The sequence below is a fragment of the Columba livia genome, chromosome 2 (assembly GCF_036013475.1).
Source record: "Columba livia isolate bColLiv1 breed racing homer chromosome 2, bColLiv1.pat.W.v2, whole genome shotgun sequence".
NCBI classification, from domain to species: domain Eukaryota; kingdom Metazoa; phylum Chordata; class Aves; order Columbiformes; family Columbidae; genus Columba; species Columba livia.
Genome location: NC_088603.1, coordinates 93,568,781 through 93,587,041, shown reverse-complemented (window position 1 = coordinate 93,587,041; position 18,261 = coordinate 93,568,781). Strand labels below are relative to the sequence as shown.

Below are 18,261 nucleotides of genomic sequence, written 5' to 3'. Positions count from 1 at the left end.
TGAGGAGCTGCCAGAATACAAAAGACGAGCTCTCCCTGGCATTTAAAGCCCTTTTGCAGCTTGCATGAGTCAGTGCTGATATGCTGTGATTGATCAGACGACTTGTTAGTATCACAAAGAGTCCCTTTTGCCAAACAGTTCATAGCCAAACTGATGGAGGAAAGATAGTAGCAGGTTTCGGATGCTATTTATATCCACGTTGGCTACAGGCAAATCCTAATTATCCTTCGAATTAAGCACAGGCTCCTGAGCAAATGTACAGCTGTCTCAGCAGGGCTGTTTTCTTTTGGCAGTCAGCGTGTGCTGTGTTCTAGTAGTTTGTCTTCTACAAGCGGTGTTTGTATTCTCCACCTGTTAGTCAAGCTTTTCTAAATCCTTGGGATGATGTAAGTCTAGCAGGTTAGGAACTGAGATCTGGTTTCTCATAGATACCTGTTGCAGCTGAGTTTTGCATTGCTCACATCTTTCTCTGTCTGCAGCCAAGGGATCACCCAACCCATTTTAAAGATACATTTTTGCAGTGCAGTTTATGGAAGACAAACAGAGATGACATTACCACTGAGCTGTTCCTCACTGAGCATCATGGGTTGTTTGTTCAAAAAAAGGTGGTGGGAGAAGTTATTTGCAAAAAGCACACAAAATCCCATTCGCTTCTGCTTTATCAACCCCAAGGGAAACTCTTGGCTGGGGAGAAGTAACTTCCATCAGACAGGTTTGGGTTCTTGAGCAATTGATTCTTCTGCCTCAATTCTCAGTAAACAATGGGACATTTAGGCTGAACAAAGGGATATTCAGTCCTCTAGCCCGTTTCACACACTAACTTTCTTCACTAGCTTATACACATGTAAATTTTTAGGTCACATTGATAGCCATCTCTCTCTTTTTCCTCTCTGTCCTAGAAACAGATACGGACTGATGATCATGTCATTTGAGTATTGCACATTTGTGAGTAAGTGCAGGTTGCCTGTGTTGTCTAGAGTTGCTTGAGGAAAGGACTGGGTTGTGGTACAGAAAATGTCTCAGGACATGCACAGGTAATGGTATCATGCTGCAGCCTGTGCTCTCTACATAGATGCAAGCCATGTAAAGCAAATGTAAATGAGACTGGGATCTATGCATTATTTATGGTAGAAAGGGTGCATAAGTGCAGTGACTCACAATGCTAGTCTGTCTTACCTACATTTTCGACAATTCTTTGCCTTTTTCATTGTGTTGTCTCCTTTAAGGATTGATTCAAGTGTAAGGACTTGTCGAAGTTCATGTGCTTTTGCCATGTATTTCTAGAAAAAAATTCACTGTCTGTATGTGAGCTGGATCTTTGGAGATTTATTCACTTAAGGGGATCTGGATTCAAACCCTAATCAGGTCATGAATGAAAATAGAGTAGGTGAGGGGAAGACACTTGAGGATTTATAATCTTATGCGATCTTTCTTATAATAGGACTTAAACAAATCCTTCTGCATCCCCAGAGGAGTTCTTAGCTTTCACTAAATGTTGACTTAAGAGTACCTTGAAAGGATCAGCTTTTTCAACATTTTAACCTCTTTCCATCATGAATTAGGTGCTGTTTGCTTCCCTCTCCACCCATCCCTATTCACAGCATAGAGCTACTGCACAATTTGACAGTCTTCTCACAGAGATCAGAACTGGAATTTCATGAGTATAACAGGTCACAGCTGAGGTGTTCAGGCTGTGGGGGCAGCTTGCACAGCTCCTCGTGTACACGATGCCTTCTTTGCTAAAGCTGTTGCTGTTAGTCACCCACTTGGATGAGCAATAAACTCACTGGCAAATTTCAGGCTAAGTAAAAAGAAGCAACTGCACTGGGACTCTCGACTGGAACAGCAGCGAGTGCAACATCGCGTCAGTTATAATTGCTCATAACAATGGAATTTAAAAATGGCTCAGCTTCAAATCCTCTGTGTTCAGTCGCTATGGGGAACAGGTTTGCTCAACTTTAAAAGCAAGGCTACAGCAAATGAAAGGTGTCAAAGGTATAAAAACACAAGACTTTGAATGTGTGTGGGCCAGGATGATCAATATATGATACATGGCAGCTCATTAGAAGTGTGTCAGCAATGATACCTCAAAAGCAGGGAAGGAACTGAGCTAATGATGCAGCAGCCTTGCTGAGGTGCAGAAGGGGAGGGAGGATTTAGATAAACAGAATGTGGGAAAAGGGAAATCTTTAATTTATTCCCTGGGATACTGGAGGCAAACGTGGCGGTGGTGTCACAAGCCCGTGACAACACATTGTGAATATGTCAGCTATGTCTCCTAGCTGGCGTGTCTGTAAGTTCCAGTACATGACGAGACAAGTACTGTTAATTGCAGTGATGTGTAGGAGCCCTGCCATAGCCCAGGAGACATGTGGTGCCAGGCCCTGTTCACAGGGGAAAAAACAGAGTAGTCTGTTCCCAAGAGACATAACCATGATGCTTTTCTGCCTGAAAGGATGCATTTGACATATTAAATCACCAAGGTAAGTTTGCTTTGGCAGGGCGTTCCTTCTGATGATGTGTTGCTTAGCCTGTACTATCTAATGAGATCAGCCAACAATTGACAAAATGACAAAAATGTTGAAGAAAGCTGAAAAATCTGCTATGCTTCAGGCCTCCTTAGCATCATTAAAGAGCTAGATAGAGAAGTATTTCCAGGCCACTGCAGAGAGAGCCATTGCTTCCTTGCCTTTGAAGATCTTCAAACATGTGAAAGCTCTGTCACTTCCCTTTCTGTAACTGGGAACTTTGTGAAATTGCTAAATAAGAGACATCACATGTTTCATATGAGCCTTCCAGATCCTTGCCTTTCTCAGAAGAGAACCTGACACCCTGCCTTGGCTGCAGGGATCAGATTCTTCATATAGTCTTTTCTGCTGATTCAAGATATTGCTGTTGTGGATCAGATGGGATGAGAGCCACAGTGATGCCCCTAGTGATGGAGGAGAGGTACAGAGGTCACTGTGGGATCAAGCTGGAACACAAGAAGTTCCACTTAAATTTGAGAAAAAACTTCTTCTCAGTGAGGGTGACAGAGCACTGGAACAGGCTGCCCAGGGGGGTTGTGGAGTCTCCTTCGCTGGAGACATCCAAAACCCGCCCGGACATGTTCCTGTGTGACCTCACCTAGGTGTTCCTGCTCCAGCAGGGGGATTGGACTAGATGATCTTTTGAGGTCAATCCCAAACATACTGTGGTACTGTGATACTAGCTCCCCAAGGTGCTTGCTTGAGGTTTGACTAACACGGCCTGCCTTGTCCAGTGCCCCGCTGGAGCCTCACCAGTCCGCAGTTCCAGCCAGAATTAGTCATCCATACAGAAGCACAGAAGGCTGCAGCCATAGTTGTGTCTTTCCTGTGTTCTCGCACTTGGTACATGCCAGCGCAGCCAGTTCCCATGTTGAGGTCCTGTTTCCTGTCATCCTGGGGCTGATTCTTCAGAAGAAAACAGAAGGAGCTGCTGTTCACTAGGCAAATCAAGCCACTGGGGCTTTTGAATTCTTAAGTGCAGTTGCGCCTTTAGGCCAGAAAGTGTTCCCATCCCTGCTGGAAAGCTCAGCAGGGCCTGTCATAGCGTTCCTGGAGCATCCACCCCCTCTCTAAAGCTCCAAAGGACCTGGCTGCCAGGACAGCAGCAGTTATGGGTGCTCAGGAGTCAGCTGAAAAGCAGTCTGAAAACCGTCACAATCAGCCTGGCAGCCAATAGTCATATTGCTTAGGCAGCTGCCATAGGAATATTGCTTAGGCAGCTGTGGGCAAAATTTGATATTACTTAGATGCTTTTCTCCTCTTTTCATCCTTTGGTGAAACTACTCTTAGCAGTCATCTATGAAGAGAGCCTGTACAATGACATTTCTGTCCAGGCATGTGTCTTGTCTCTAGTATGATAAAGTAGTTATTTAGCTTTGTTTCTAACACCATCCAGAAAGTTAATGGCATATGAAATTGAAACATTAATAATTTTTCTTTTGCTCTGGGCCCAGTGCAGATAAGAAATGAGAATGGCATGGTGTGGATGGATTATATGGATCGACCTTTAATTTTGTTTGTTTTGCAGTCTGGTAGCCAGAAAAGCCAGCTTGTTTCTCTGGGTAATTATTAAATGAATCTGCTTCTGTATAAATGAAGTTCCTGTGTTTGCTTTGCCCTGAAACAGCTCTCTCTCAGAGCAGGAACCTCTGGGTGAGGGGAGAATCTGCCTTAGTTAAGGAGATCTGAGCAGCTCCATGCTGCTGCCTCTGTCCTTACACAGCTCAGTGCTGGGCTTTCTGTGGGTTACAGAGCTTCTGCCCAGCTCCCCATATATGTTCCCCACCACGTACGTCCTGCTAGTCGTGGCTGAACTCCCTGGTTCCACTGATGGAGGGGGCATCCTGCAGTGGGAACCCAATCCCGGCCCCAGCACATGCAGTTGTTTCCAAAGGAAAGCAAACCATCTGGGAGTTATATCGTGACAGTTGTGTACAAGTGTAACCTTTGTTTTACATTCACATCTTTTCAGTAAGGCTGAGGAAGTCCTTGTGTGGTTAGTGAGTGTGATTTGCTGAGTTAGGAGGAAAAGTAAAAGAAACGTACTGTCTCCTGATGACTTGTTGACTTCCTTCTGAAAACAAGCAAACCAAAACCCAACAAGTAAAGCAAGGGTGGTACAGTTCCTGATGGCTGAAGCCCTTTGTGGAAATGTTTGCAGGTATAGCATTTCCCTGTGTCTGTTCATCCACAGGCATGAAGCAGAGGCATCGGGCAAGGAGCATTAGCCCATCTTTGTTAATATGCACCTGTCAACAAACACCCGTGGCACCCTGTGTGCATGCCTGCATTGCCTGAGGTTGTTCAGGCCTCTCCATTTCTTTATATGCTCAATCTCTCCCTTCAGTTTGGAGTGGGATTATTTGCTCGCTGGTCTGTAGTGCTTACTTGTGGGTACAGGAGTCTCTTCTGTTCCATAAAGGATGACTAATAATGGAGAAAATTAATACCAAAAGAAGTTTCTTAGGATGCTGATCATGCCATTTAGGAATATACCACTTCTTGTGGTGCAGGATTAGCCTTCCAGTGCACAGAAGGCAAAAGAGAGTGATAATGTAGTCACAGAGATGAGAAGAAACCAAGGGTCAGCTATTAGAGACTAATACAGTGAAGCCCTCTCAACTGGCTAATGAGGTCCATGGCTTATAGTGTTTAAGTGGATGGAATTTTAATAATTTTGCCCCTGGTCACAGCCACTGAGTTGCATCCTTGATCTCCATATTCTCTTTAACGTTGTCGTGTTCAGATGCATCTTAAAATGCAGCTCAATTAATATGGTGAAAATTGGAATACACTAAAATTTATGGTTTTAAAAAGTAGCCAGTTTGACACATAATAAGCAGCTAGCTTGTCAGGCTTAACAATAAAATGTTGTTAAGACATCAGCATGGAAGAAGAGACTCTGTATTAAGTTGCTGACAGCTGGATTCATGTTTACAGCTTTCAGAAACCCTACAGCTTTATAAAAAGCATTATAATTTCTGTAGAACAAAGAAATATTACTTCAGTGCTCATCTATGCCAACAAAGAATGATTTTTCAATGCTTTTTCTCAATTCCTTAAAAAACATTTTCTTTCCTTTCAAGAAAGCACTGGATTTTGAATAAACATGCTAGACAAAGCTACGAGAAGACTAGTAAAAAAAAGTCTTCTAAAGATGAGTTAAATTTCTTAAGGTTATGGATTTATTAAAATTTAAAAATTGCACTCCTGGTCCTCAAATTCTTCATGATGTGATGCTAATTCACTGAAAACCTTAGTCGCAAAATATTTGGTGGTTGAGTTATAATGGTGGTGATGGTGTTATTATGTTGCACATTTATCTGAGTCTTTAATGTTTAGACCATTTGTCCAAGACTGAGGAAATCTCTGGCTGAGGAAGATAAAACCCAAATACCTAAGAGCACTGTGTTGGGGTGTAGCTTCTCCAGTACCTACTGCTGATCCTGTTCTCCTCTGAGTAAACTAGTTGTAAACTAGCTTGCTCTGTGTAAACTAACCCCCTCGCAGAGGGTCAAACCTGCTGATGGGGTTCAGGTTCTTTGCTGCTGGTTTTGGTATCAATGTACAAGGTGCCACAACTCTAACAGGAAGGGTTACGGAGAGACTTGTCTCAAAACGCTCCCTAACCCATCATCTCTGGTACTCGCCTGGGCTGGATTAGGCCCAGGACAGAGTTCACTTTCTGCCAGGCTCCCAGTGGTTCCAATTTAATTACCCATACAGTTAATTGTGTGTACAAGCTGGAACAGCCTGTTCTCACACAAGAGGGAAATGAACCTAAAACTATCACAACTTGGGCAATTTCCCCAAACAGTAAGCATCCCTACTCATGTTTTGTAGTTCATTGCTAAGGTATAGAAGAAACTTGGCTTTCATTTTGTTTCTTTTTCTTAAGAGCACCCTGAAATGGAATGTAGCAGTTTGTGTTGAATGAATGGTCTCACCTCAAATTTATAATATTTTTACATGCCTGTAAAATCCTTTCATCTGGATTTGATGGATTTGAAGGAACCTGTCTCTTCCTTTTTGAAGAGGATGAGACTGACATATTTAATTCCATTTGATCTGGACCATTGGCTTCAAATTATTATGGTTCAGATATTGAGGACTGAAAAATCACTCTGTCAAAGGCCCAATCAGTTCCCTTCTATCCATTTAGAGAGGGAAATGTCAGAGCCTGTCAAGTCCATTACTGATTTGGAGATACTCTTGTGTCTTCAGCCGGTATTTTCTGTAGAGGGGTGCAGTATTGCACTGACACTGGCATTTACACATGAATTGTGGAACCCTGCATCTCAGTTGAAGAGTGTAATCTACCAGCACCTACCCGAATTGGGCGTTTCCTCAGTAATCAAGCAATTTTCGTGTAAGTAATTTTGCAATACTGGTATTTTTGACTCTATAGACAAATGTTATGTGAGAGGCAAGATTCTGTAATTTAGCAGAGAGTCACAGGGGTTGAGATTTTCTGTGAATTGCATGTACAGTGTGATTATATGCAGGGGATCTCATTTTTCAATTATTTTTTCAAAGACTGAATGAAAAGTTGGCATCATTATTTTGATTAGGCTACATAAATATTTATTATACTCCAATTAAAAGAACAACTCAACAACAGTGTGTTTTCCTGGGTTGATTTTTATAATTTCTTCCAAAATACTTTTGGGAAGAACTGTGAATATCAGTGTTCCTTTCTTTCTCCTCCTTTATCCCTGCCCAATCTCTTTCTAACACTGTTGCTCTGCACATTGTACATTGTAGCTCATCACAGTGACTGTCACCTGTAGGAGACATAAAAAAAATGACTGTGCCTTTTAAACTGGGGTGCTTATAGGATTTTTTTTTAATAAACAGATGTATTATCATAAGTGTATGGATGTTGTACTAAACTTTGGCTCCTTCTTTTAACAGGCTGTGAAAGAAGAGACCTCTTTTGTAAACACCAGTAAGACCTCCAGCCTGCAGGACCCTAATGTAAGGTCTGTTGCTTCTTGTCTGTAGGGAAAGCATCAAATAAATGCGTGATATAGTGAGGTATTTTCCAAACATTATCTCAAACAGGTATTACAAGTCAATTTGCTAATCCTCGAGTTCACCAAGAAATGATATGAGGTGTCTATCAGAAGGGTGCTGATTTTATACACATATATCAGATACAGCTGAAGAACTAATAAAAGCTCAACTTTAAAAATCAGACCAAGTGTATATATTTAAACAATTAACAAAAGCTGAAGGTAAAAATCAGGTCTAGTGACAGACTTAGAAAAGCTCATATAAAAATTAATCACTTTTCATAACTTTTTAATCAGAAATGTGCAAGGTGTCCAAACTGGAATATCTTTGTCTTTGTGTTTTTCTGATTTGTAAAAGTTGTTGGTTTGTTGGTTGCTTTGGGTGTTTTTTGGTTGTTTTTGTTTGTTTGTGTGTTTGTGGTTTTGAGTGTTTTTAAATTTTTGTTTGTTTGTGGGGTTTTTTGTTTGGTTTGTGGTTTAGTGGTTGGAGTTTGTTTGCTTGTTTGCTTGTTTGTTTGTTTCCAGAAGAAAAGACATTTGGTATACAGCCTTCAGAAAAAATGGCCCAATTGCAGGCAGTAGTGACTGATTTGGATCGTACTTTTATTCTTTTGATCTTTAGTGTTCATTCTAAGGGGAGAGTTTGGTGAAAAGAAAATTATGGATTTGAAGCGTGGCAATCACACTGGCTGTTATCAGCTAATTAAGCTAGTGTATATGCTTTATGTATTTATGTATATGTAATAGATATATGTACCAGGAGCAGTAGTTATCTCATGATTTTATTTTATGACTTTCTGGTGGTGACTCTTGTGACTGAAAGTGAACATTTAAGCATCTTATAGGAAAGGCTGGATGAGGGTTAATGAATTATGTTCTGAACTCAAAAAGAAACAGTTATGTTTGTAAAATTATGTCAACCTTTCCTTCAGATGTGTACCTTTTATATGAGGTGATAAATCAGCCGTAGTCTTCAAAACACATTTTGTTCAAAAAGTCCTTTCTGATCAGATTGGACTAGCAGAGCCGCTACGTTTGCTTAGTGAAAGCAGCTACCTAGAGAAGAATGGTGAGGATGGTTGATGGTGCTGGGGCAGGAGGAGACGTGAGAGGCGATGCTGTTGCTTTCTGTGGCAGTCCCTGGCTTGCCTGCAGCACAGCTGCGATTCCCAATTCCCCACACATCTCTCAACCCATGACACCCTCCAGGGCTGTAACTTCTAGCCCTGGCAGGCTGTGATTTTCCTATTTGTGTGTCCAAGGGGCTGCAAAGTCTACTTGATATTTAGAATCACCCACATTTCTCCTGTGCCATTGCCCTTTTTGGACCTTCACAAAACTTTCTTAGGACCACTGAGAAAATTCCTCATGTATGTTACACAGTGACCTCTTTCTTTGCTTAATAGAAATGGGTTTCATGTATTGTCTTTGCCACAACACTTTGTGTTGGGTTGCTGTCACTTCCAGAAGCGGTTCAGGAGGACCTGGCTTGTAAAGTCCTATGTGATTTGGATTGCTTTCCTTACTCACCTTTGCTGAACTTCTGCATAACACCTGTAGAAAAACCTCTTTATTTCATGTTTTATAATAGATTCTTTCCTTCTTCATCATGCTGAGCTGTAAATGAGTTATACTACTCAGCATGAGTAAGGATGGCAACCTGGATGCAAAACTAATTTTACTGTTTTCTTTTTCACATGTCCAAGCTTATAAACTCATAAAAGCCACTTTGGAGTTCTCAGTATGCATCAGTCTGGTGTATATTTGTCTAATATTTATTTTTATCTGGTTTATGTCAAGCATTGTTTCCTCTACAGTCGGTTGTGCCAAATGAAATGTTATTGTTTTATTGCTTTGTGTCTGTGTCCTGGAGGTGCAAATATACAAGTAATCAATATTCAGGGATAGACCGATTTTAACAGCCTACATTCAAAACTCAGAGAATAATGCAAAATAAAATCAGTGTCTAACCAATTCTCTTTCTCCTTCAAGTGGCTTCCCTTTCTCAAGGAACATACGTACCCTTGCAGACAGCCAGCATGTGACGTATTTGCCAATAACATCCTCTGTAATCTCTATTTTGTGGACTTGAATGGACATAAATGAGCCTTTGCTCTGCTATGAATTGCATCTGAGTATAGTCAAGGGTTTGTTCATACTGGTGAGACAAGTTACTTGGGAGTTTTGCTTTTCTTTAGTTGAGAAATACACAAGTATCCTTTGTGAAAAAGCCATCCCTACAGAATATAATTGCAAGTAACCATGCAGCCATTCCTATAGACAACATCTGTGTGAACGTTTGAGGAATGTTTGTTTGCTAAAGTATCTTGGAAATTGAAACCAGTATCTTTCTCAGCTATTAAACAATAGTCCACTCTTTTCATACAAGAGATTTATAGCAGGGACAGTGACTACATGTATTTGATTACTGATGACTACACAATGTACTAGCAAAATGCTCTATTTTTTCCAAACCCAAGACACTGGGAAATTTGCTCAGGCTAGCTAGTAAGCAAACAGATGCAGGTTTGATCATTAACTGAAGCATGAATTGTTCATACAAATAGGGAAATAGAAGGCGATGAAGGAGGACAGTAGTGCTTGTTTGATTAAAGAACTCTACTCTCTTTGCTGCCATTTTGTCTGCTCATCCATTGCCACTCTAAAGATTACATTTCTAATGAATTAACTGCTTGGTTATGGCCTGTTATCCCCCTGAGCAATTATTTTAGCATCTGCCACAGCAGACTCAATTTGGCTAACAATTACTATGGCTCTTTGTAGAATTAGTTCTGGTTCAACTAGTAATTACTCATATGTATGTGTGGTATAGGCACTTTTACTACAAGCAGGTCTCCAGTCATTTTGTTGGTCATGGCCTGAGAATGATGTGTAATGTTGTGCTTATGCAAAGTCATCATATACTAGTCAATTTATTCACCTGTGTTCTGTGTCTGTTAGCAAACTGTGGATCCTTCTATATCTAAGCCATTTTAAATTTGGGGAAAAACCCTCAGCTGAAGCTGAAATTGCACTATTTTGTCAGCTTTCAGGAGGGGAAAGCTTGTGAAATTTGTTCTGTCATTTGGTGCACAGGCTGGAAGTGCAAGGTTTGTCTCCTGATCCTCCTTGTTAATAACTAACCTGTACACAACAATTGAGCTGCAGGAGGATGCAGGACCACAGAAGAGTAGGATCTTCTCTCTGCTTTTGGGGAGCAGTGCTGTGTGTCTCTATAGCTTTCCCTCCTCTGGATAGGATTTTTTTTTTCCTCCCAGACTGTTTCAAGAGCTGGTTCCCACATTCCATGAGGAAAAAGCTGGTGACTCAGCACCCCAATACGTGCTGCAGTGTCCTAGCTTACACTCTCCTTATTCCACACTTAAGACTGATATGGTGCACTATGAATTGGGACACAGTCGTACATTCCCCTTGCTGACCCTGCAGCTCTGCTGATAACCCCTGGTAGAGCAGCAGATCTGGACTGAGGCAGCTGGGGAGGTTGTGCGGGCTGCACATGACAGAGCTCTCAGCTGAACAAAGTCAAATGAGGGCAGCTAACAGGGTGGGAATTTGAAAAGCAGGTTAAATAGGAGAGCCATGACTTATCTTGATATGACTCAGGAGTCCTACCAAGAAGAGTTTGATGTGTCTTTGTTACAGCTCTGTTGTAACAGACTTGAAAACACACACATTTTTGTCAGCACCCAAGTAATACGTACAGAGAAGTACAGCCAAGCTATATAGTTGAGGCATAAGCATTTTGGGCAAGGCAGAACATAGTGTTGATTTACAGAAGAAATACCTGGAAATTTGTGTTATTTATGTATTTGCATTATTACGCCTTTTATTCTACCTGTATTGAATGAAGAAGAGAAAAAGTTAGTTTGCAGTTACCACCTTGCAGAGTGAGGCATGCTTTTTTAAAGCATGTAAAAATATGTTTGTGTGAACATCAGTCTAGTTCGGAGTTTACAATGCAAATAATTTTGCAATGATTTTTAGTGGCCCTTCTTTGGGATGTAGGTTCCAAGTCTGCAAGGGAGGAAGCGATCATCCCTTATATGACCAACGAGAGGAATTAATTTTCCACTAGAGCTAGAAAGGCCTTTCTAACAGAACATTTTCTTGTTCAGTGTTGTAAGAGGAGGACCTGTCATGGTGCTGAATGGGCCAGAAAGGATTATGAGGAAGTAACAGAGGTATTTCCCTGTCTGTTGGAAATGTCCTTGCACAGAGGTATCTAACTCAGTGTCCAGATAAGTGTCAAGGGAGACATGTTCAGGGAGAATTCACTGATTAGATTTCTGATGTAACTGAGGTTCAAGATCACTGCATGTTCTTATGTATGGTTTTGGTAAGGCTCTCATCACCTGTCTCCAACTGGAATTTTTTATTTCTTTCTTTTAGCCTTGAGAGATCAGGGTCCAGGATGTCTGCTAGAACATATAAATAATAAAGGAAGTATTATGATTTATTGTAGGAAATATAAAATGAAGATGTAGTTGCCCAGTTTCCTCTGGTCCTACTCTCCTCTTGATCAGAGTTGCTACTCATCTAGTGATCAGTGATGCAGAGGTTTCTCTCCTGCAGTATATCAAATGAAGGCGGATCACAGGTCGGTCACCTCTTCACCTTTTTATAAACCTCACCCATTTCTTAATGAAGGAATGGGCTGCTACAACGATAACCTCTTGAACTTCCCAGAAATTCCCCACCTAATTGCCAGCCTGCTTCATTTTTTAAATCTGATAAATATATGGCTAACCTCAGAACCCCATCAAGATAATACCTCCCATTATTCCTCTCCTTATTCAAAGCTTTGCCAGACAGAAGCACCATCTGTACAACTTCCACAATGCCTATACATGAACATCTCCTGAAAACTCTTCTGTTTTCTCTCTGGCTGTGACCACCTGGTTGAGCCTGTAGTGTGTATCTATGTGTGCATGTGCACACAGATTCTCATACACAGAGTTTGGCTGTATTTAACATAGAGGTCTACACATTTCTTATTTTGCTCTCTCCTTCATATATGGCTGATTGTAATCCCTGGTATAACTCTGCTGCACCTGCTTCAGGAATTCCAGTTTGTGAAAAATTAGACCAAACTAGTACAGACGTCAGGAACTGCTAATACTTTGGAACCAGACAAAATACTGTTCTCATGTGTAGCCTCTTTGCCAAGGCAAACCTTCCTCTTGGGACGAGTGAGACAGCGGAAATGTTAGCAAAAATATCTGAAGTTAAAGAAATTTTGGTAAGCAACTGAAATAAAATTTGTAAGACAGTAATTATCTGGTGTTTATCAGATTTGCTGATAATTTACTTTTTTCTTCATGGTCACTTGGAGCTCAGGAAAGTTTAGATATGATTTGGGTAATCTGGCTAAAGGTCCTTTAAGGGCTTGTACATGTAAACACTAACACTTTCTTCATCATTGGTTAAATGATAGTCTTCATTTTGTCAGTAGCTGTTTACTGTTACACACACAAAACTATTCAGATGTTAAAATAGTTAGATACAGTCTTTTGAGGTTATGTTTTGAAAAATTGAAATAGCAATTGACATTGTTTCTGAGAAATTTTGTTTATTGTAGAATTATAGAACTGTTGATTAGAAGGGATGTCTGGTTGTCTAGTCCAGTCTCCTGCTCAAAGCAGGACTATCACCAACACTAAATCAGGTCAGACGTGGCTTTGTCAAACTGGATTTCAAAAACCTCCAGGGATGGAGATTATACAGCCTCTTATGCATTAATCAAACATGTAAATGCAAGTTCCTGCATTTCTGAGGTAGCTGCCTGAGTGTTGTCAGTGAAGAGCCCTCCTCAACCAAAGCCCTCAAGTTGGCTGGTCACTTATTACTGTTCTTGTCGCTGTTGCCACTTGCCGTTGTGCAGCATGTGGTACATTTATGGACTGCAATATTTATTTTCCCATATAACATGCTTTTGGATTGCTACCAGCTTTGGCATGCTTCACATCCCACATGGTTCAGGATTTGTCTGCGGATTTCTTTCTGTTTAGACCAACTGCTGCATCACCCTTTGTTGATCCTTGTTATCCAAATTATCTCATCTTTCATAAGATTGCAAATAGAAATATTCTTCTTATGTGGGAGTAGGTATAAGCACCAGCTGGTGCTTTGTGCATTCATTTATTCTAATTTTCTTTGTAAATCTTCCCATCCAAAACCAAATTACGCTATTACATTAAGACTAATTACATTAGGAGCTGCTCAACACGTAACATAAAATTAAATGTTTTCTCACAGAGCTTAGTGATGCTGCACACTAGAAAAGAAGGGTGGAAAATATTAAATTATATCAAGTTATACAGGGTACAGATGCATCAGGAGAAGTAATCGTAGGCAGTCTTCTGAATGCCCAGCGCAGAGTAAGCTTTTCTCATACATGTTGTCAGAATGAGACTCCCCTGCTGTGGTTCATGCATCTGATGTACCACTAGGCTTTGTGTTTGGCTGCCTTCAATTTATGTATGTCCTACACCTTTTTTGACCAAAGTGATGACACTTCTTATATATAAAATTTGTGTATCATCAAAGGAAGAATATCACTCAAAGTAATGTCTGCATTCTGGTGCTTTTCCCTTTCCTTTTTTACCTGCAAAGGCTATATTAATATTTGAATTATCCTCTCTTTGTATCTGAGCTAACATCCTGCTGAAGTACCTGGTGCAGTGCGAATCTCAACCAGTTTTTTCAGAGAACTTTGGCTCTCTGCAGGTGGTACGACTATATGACCAAGGTGCAAAGCATACTGCTGTTTGCTTAATTTGTACACATTTTGCATCTGAAACTAACACCTCAGTATCTGTCTTTATACATACATTTCCAGTGAAAGTCAGGGTAGCTTTCCAACAGCATATGGGCATGTGCACAGGGAGTTTGTTCTACCTTGTCCAACAGTATGTACTCTGCACACTGACTTCTCCTATCAGTGACACTGACTTTAGGCTCTTTGGAATTATAAGACAATATTTTTTAAAGAAAAGAAAAAACAAAACAAAACACCAAACTTTCCTTCTGGGGTGGTAGTAGTATTCTCAGAGATGTGGAATTTATTGTACAGCTGCTTATCAGCTGCTCAAGACTTCGAGGCACACAAACCGATTTTTATTTAGAAATTTCAACTGGTAGAGATGGCTGTAGCCCACAAAGCTCTCTTGGACACTGCATCTAACAGCAGTTATTACAAAGACTGCAAACTGACACCAGGTCTTTATGTCTGGGGCCTTACCCATGAACAGTTTCCAGGTCAGTAGTTTCTAAGCATCACAGAGCTGAAGTTTTGGACCAGCCATCCGGTGAGAGCTGTGGCATTAACATTTGGAAGCTAAGAATATGTCACCTGGATGATTATGGGCAGCTCATTTCCTCAAGTCAAAGACTTCTGTTCTCTAGAAAAACTGACACATATGAAAGAACTTTTAGGCAGGTCAGAGTTGAAGCTGATCAAAAATTATGTGCTCCGTTTTACCTGACATAAGCTTCATTGAATCCAAGCAGGTTGTCTTTTCTTAGAATCAGAATGCTCTCAACTCTATGAGGCAGAGTCTGAAACTTAACATTTGAATATCTCCTCCTAAATGTATTGTCAAATATGCTAGAAATCTACAAACATCATGTATGTTAACTTCTGATTTTTCATTCAGTCTTCATCCTCAAAAATGAAAATATTCATTCTCCAACTGAAAAATTTCAAGCACTATTTCCAAAAACAAAGTGAATAACTAAATACACATCAGCCTCGCCTCATTGCGGTGGACAGGTTAATGGATCTGCTAGTGTGGCTTTTTACAGGAACCTCACCCAGTAATTTCTGCATCAAAGTCATAACTTAAAGCTGAACTCTTGCATACCCTTCGCATGCCAGTCTGCATTAGAGACTGCAGACAGAACACCTAGGTATGTTCTTTGACTTCATTCCAAGTATTAAAGACCCCTTTGACCTATTGCCTGAAGTCAGATGCTGATTGTTTGCAATTGTATTCTTAATTTCTGCACTACAGAGAAAGGAGCAGCACTCAGACCTTTCAGATGAGGTTAAGTAGACGAAATACCCCACTCGAGGCGCATTTCTTCGGCCATGTCCCTGAAGCTGCACCTAGGCTCTGTAGAAACCACAGCATTTATAATGGCTGTCCTGGGTGCTTTATGGAGAGGTAGAATTTGTAGCTTAGTTTGACCTTACATACTGAATGTTGACCTGCAACATTACTCAGAGCTGGGGGAAGAGAACAGTTACTGTATCATCATTATCTGTCTGTCGGACCACAGGAGCATCACATTTTCTTCTAGATGGCAGATACAGTTCCATTACAAGGACAAGGGAGGGGGAGTTATTTTTTCCTTTAAAAGAAGCAAAACTCAGGTGAGGAGGATAAGGAAAGCTGGTTTTGAATCAGGCTGCTCTGCTCTGTAGGAAGGAGCTTTGTTGTACATCTGCAATGTATATACAATCTCAGCTAATAAATAAATAAATAATTGTTTCTTAGCTTCAGAGGGCTATAACTTTGAAAAAGAAATTAAAGTGTGAAACCCTTAGAACACAGACTGAGAAAAGGTTTGTGTGTTTGTGTCTTTGCTTAGCTTGTTAGGCTATGTCTTTGATACACAAGAGAATGCACCTACCAAATATTTTTCTTCTTTTCCTTGCTTTTTCCCCCCAAGATTTCACTACCATATTCCCACTCAAAGGGAGTTCTGAAGCCCAATATCATCCAGCGTTTTTCTTCCATGACCTGAAGGCAGGTCACCCTTCAGGCAGATGGCTGTATCCTTATAAATCATGGAGCTTTTAGCCTCCACTTCTTGGCCTTAGACTGTGAGTGTAGAGGGAGAGAGATTGTTCCAGATGGCAAAAAAAAGGCACAGACAAAAGCAAAGAGGATAAAACATGATAAAGACAAATGCAGAAAGCAGGTTTCCCCAGCAGACTTTGGTGGGTTTAAAATTCTGAGCTATACCTTCCAGGGAAAGACAAGTTGCTTTATCCCTTTCAGCTTACACAATCATTTGCTCCCACACCGCCCACCTGCCATGTTTCGAAGAATTAGGGAGGTCTGCCCAAAGCCAGCTCAGCAGGGGACAGGGAAAGCACGTCGGTCTGGAGAAGCCACAGTGGGCAAAGGGATGGTGCAGGGAGCATCATCATCCCAGGCCTGCAGACGAGTCTCCTCATTACAGCTGAGCCAGGGTGGGACTTCTGAGTCCCTCATCATGAGCACCTACATCACATCCCTGGGGAAGTTTCAAGATGAGAAAGTGAGTATCTGTGGTCACTTGAAATGTTCCAGTGTGCATATTTTTTTTTGTGAGCAGTTTTAGTTTCAGTTGCTGCTACTCTGAGAACAAAACAAATTTCTTGGTTTTGTGGGGATCTCTCTCTAGGATTTGTTGATGTTTCTGTGCAGGTTTGTGAAAGGGGCTGAAGCTAGTTCAGCAGAGCCTGCTGGCTGCTGCCCAGGAGCGTGCCGTGGCTCTCCATGCACCAGCAGTTTCTGATGATCTGCTGCTGTTCACTGACACTCGTGGTTGTTATTGTCATTCTCACCAAGAAGTGACAGATTTTTATGTAAGGTGCCAGGTCATTAAGTAACTCTTTCTTGGTTCAGTACCTTCATTTTTGTGCTGTAGTGGTTAGATACTGATACAGAACAAATGTTTCTCATGAATTAATGACACTGAAATAGAACCTTATAAAGGAACTGTAATACACTGCACTTTTCCTTTTCCTTTTCCTTTTCCTTTTCCTTTTCCTTTTCCTTTTCCTTTTCCTTTTCCTTTTCCTTTTCCTTTTCCTTTTCCTTTTCCTTTTCCTTTTCCTTTTCCTTTCCCCTTTCCCCTTTCCCTTTTCCCTTTTCCCTTTCCCTTTCCCTTTCCCTTTCCCTTTCCTTTTCTCTTTTTTCTTTTTTCTTTTTTCTTTTTTCTTTAAGTCTGAGTACTGCTGATCCCCCAACATTTCAGCTCAAATAAGTTACTACATATTGGACTTTACAAATGGTTATATTTGCACATAATGACTCTATTCAAACAGCCAAAATGGTTACAAGGCTTCTCTTCAAGAGTCATATCTTTCTATATAAGATAATATACTCTGCCTATACAATTCAAAAGACAACAATAGAAATTATTCTGCTTTACAGTTGCTTCTTTTTCAGGAATATCAATGCAATTTTTGTAAGAGTTTGTGTGATATTAAAAGCCTACCATTTTTAAAACACAGATCAGTTGATCAAGCTGAGCTTTTCTTGCATCTGGTTTCTGAAGTGAGAGCAGCAACAGTTTTGAGCATGTTCACACTGAGAAAGAGCGTTTGGACATGAAACAGGAGCTGTCACAGATGTTTTAGGCTAGTGTGGAAAGAGCTAACCTCACAAGGTTTTAATGAGGGCAACAATCCAACCATGCAGTCGGTAGAACTAGTCTAATATTTCATCTCTTGATTACGGTAGACTGGATTCAGTCAGCCGCTTTGCATGGAGACATTGCCACCGCTCCTCCTCATTCAGAGGGAGCTGCAGTTTACACCCTGGGTAGCCTGCAGCTTCCCAAAATGTGGGCTTCGACAGTGCTTGTGTCTCGCCCAGATGCCTGATAAATATCAGGAGATAGTTGTTGCATCCAGTGTCTAAAAAGAATGATGGAGAAATTTTATATCAAAGGGAAAGAAGTTTTTGCTCTTAAAATTGCAT

The 18,261-nt window shown here is 40.8% G+C and overlaps 1 protein-coding gene across 9 annotated transcripts in view; it reads left to right on the top strand.

The window, feature by feature from the left end:
• The window catches only part of EPB41L4B (erythrocyte membrane protein band 4.1 like 4B), a 186,624-nt gene that overhangs the window by 128,199 nt on the left and 40,164 nt on the right, over positions 1-18,261 (top strand). For all 9 annotated transcript variants that reach the window (XM_065052831.1, XM_065052830.1, XM_065052829.1 and 6 more), the window contains one exon: positions 7,443-7,510. In XM_065052831.1, coding sequence (XP_064908903.1) covers positions 7,443-7,510 — 68 coding nt within the window. The remainder of the gene's footprint in view (positions 1-7,442; positions 7,511-18,261) is intronic.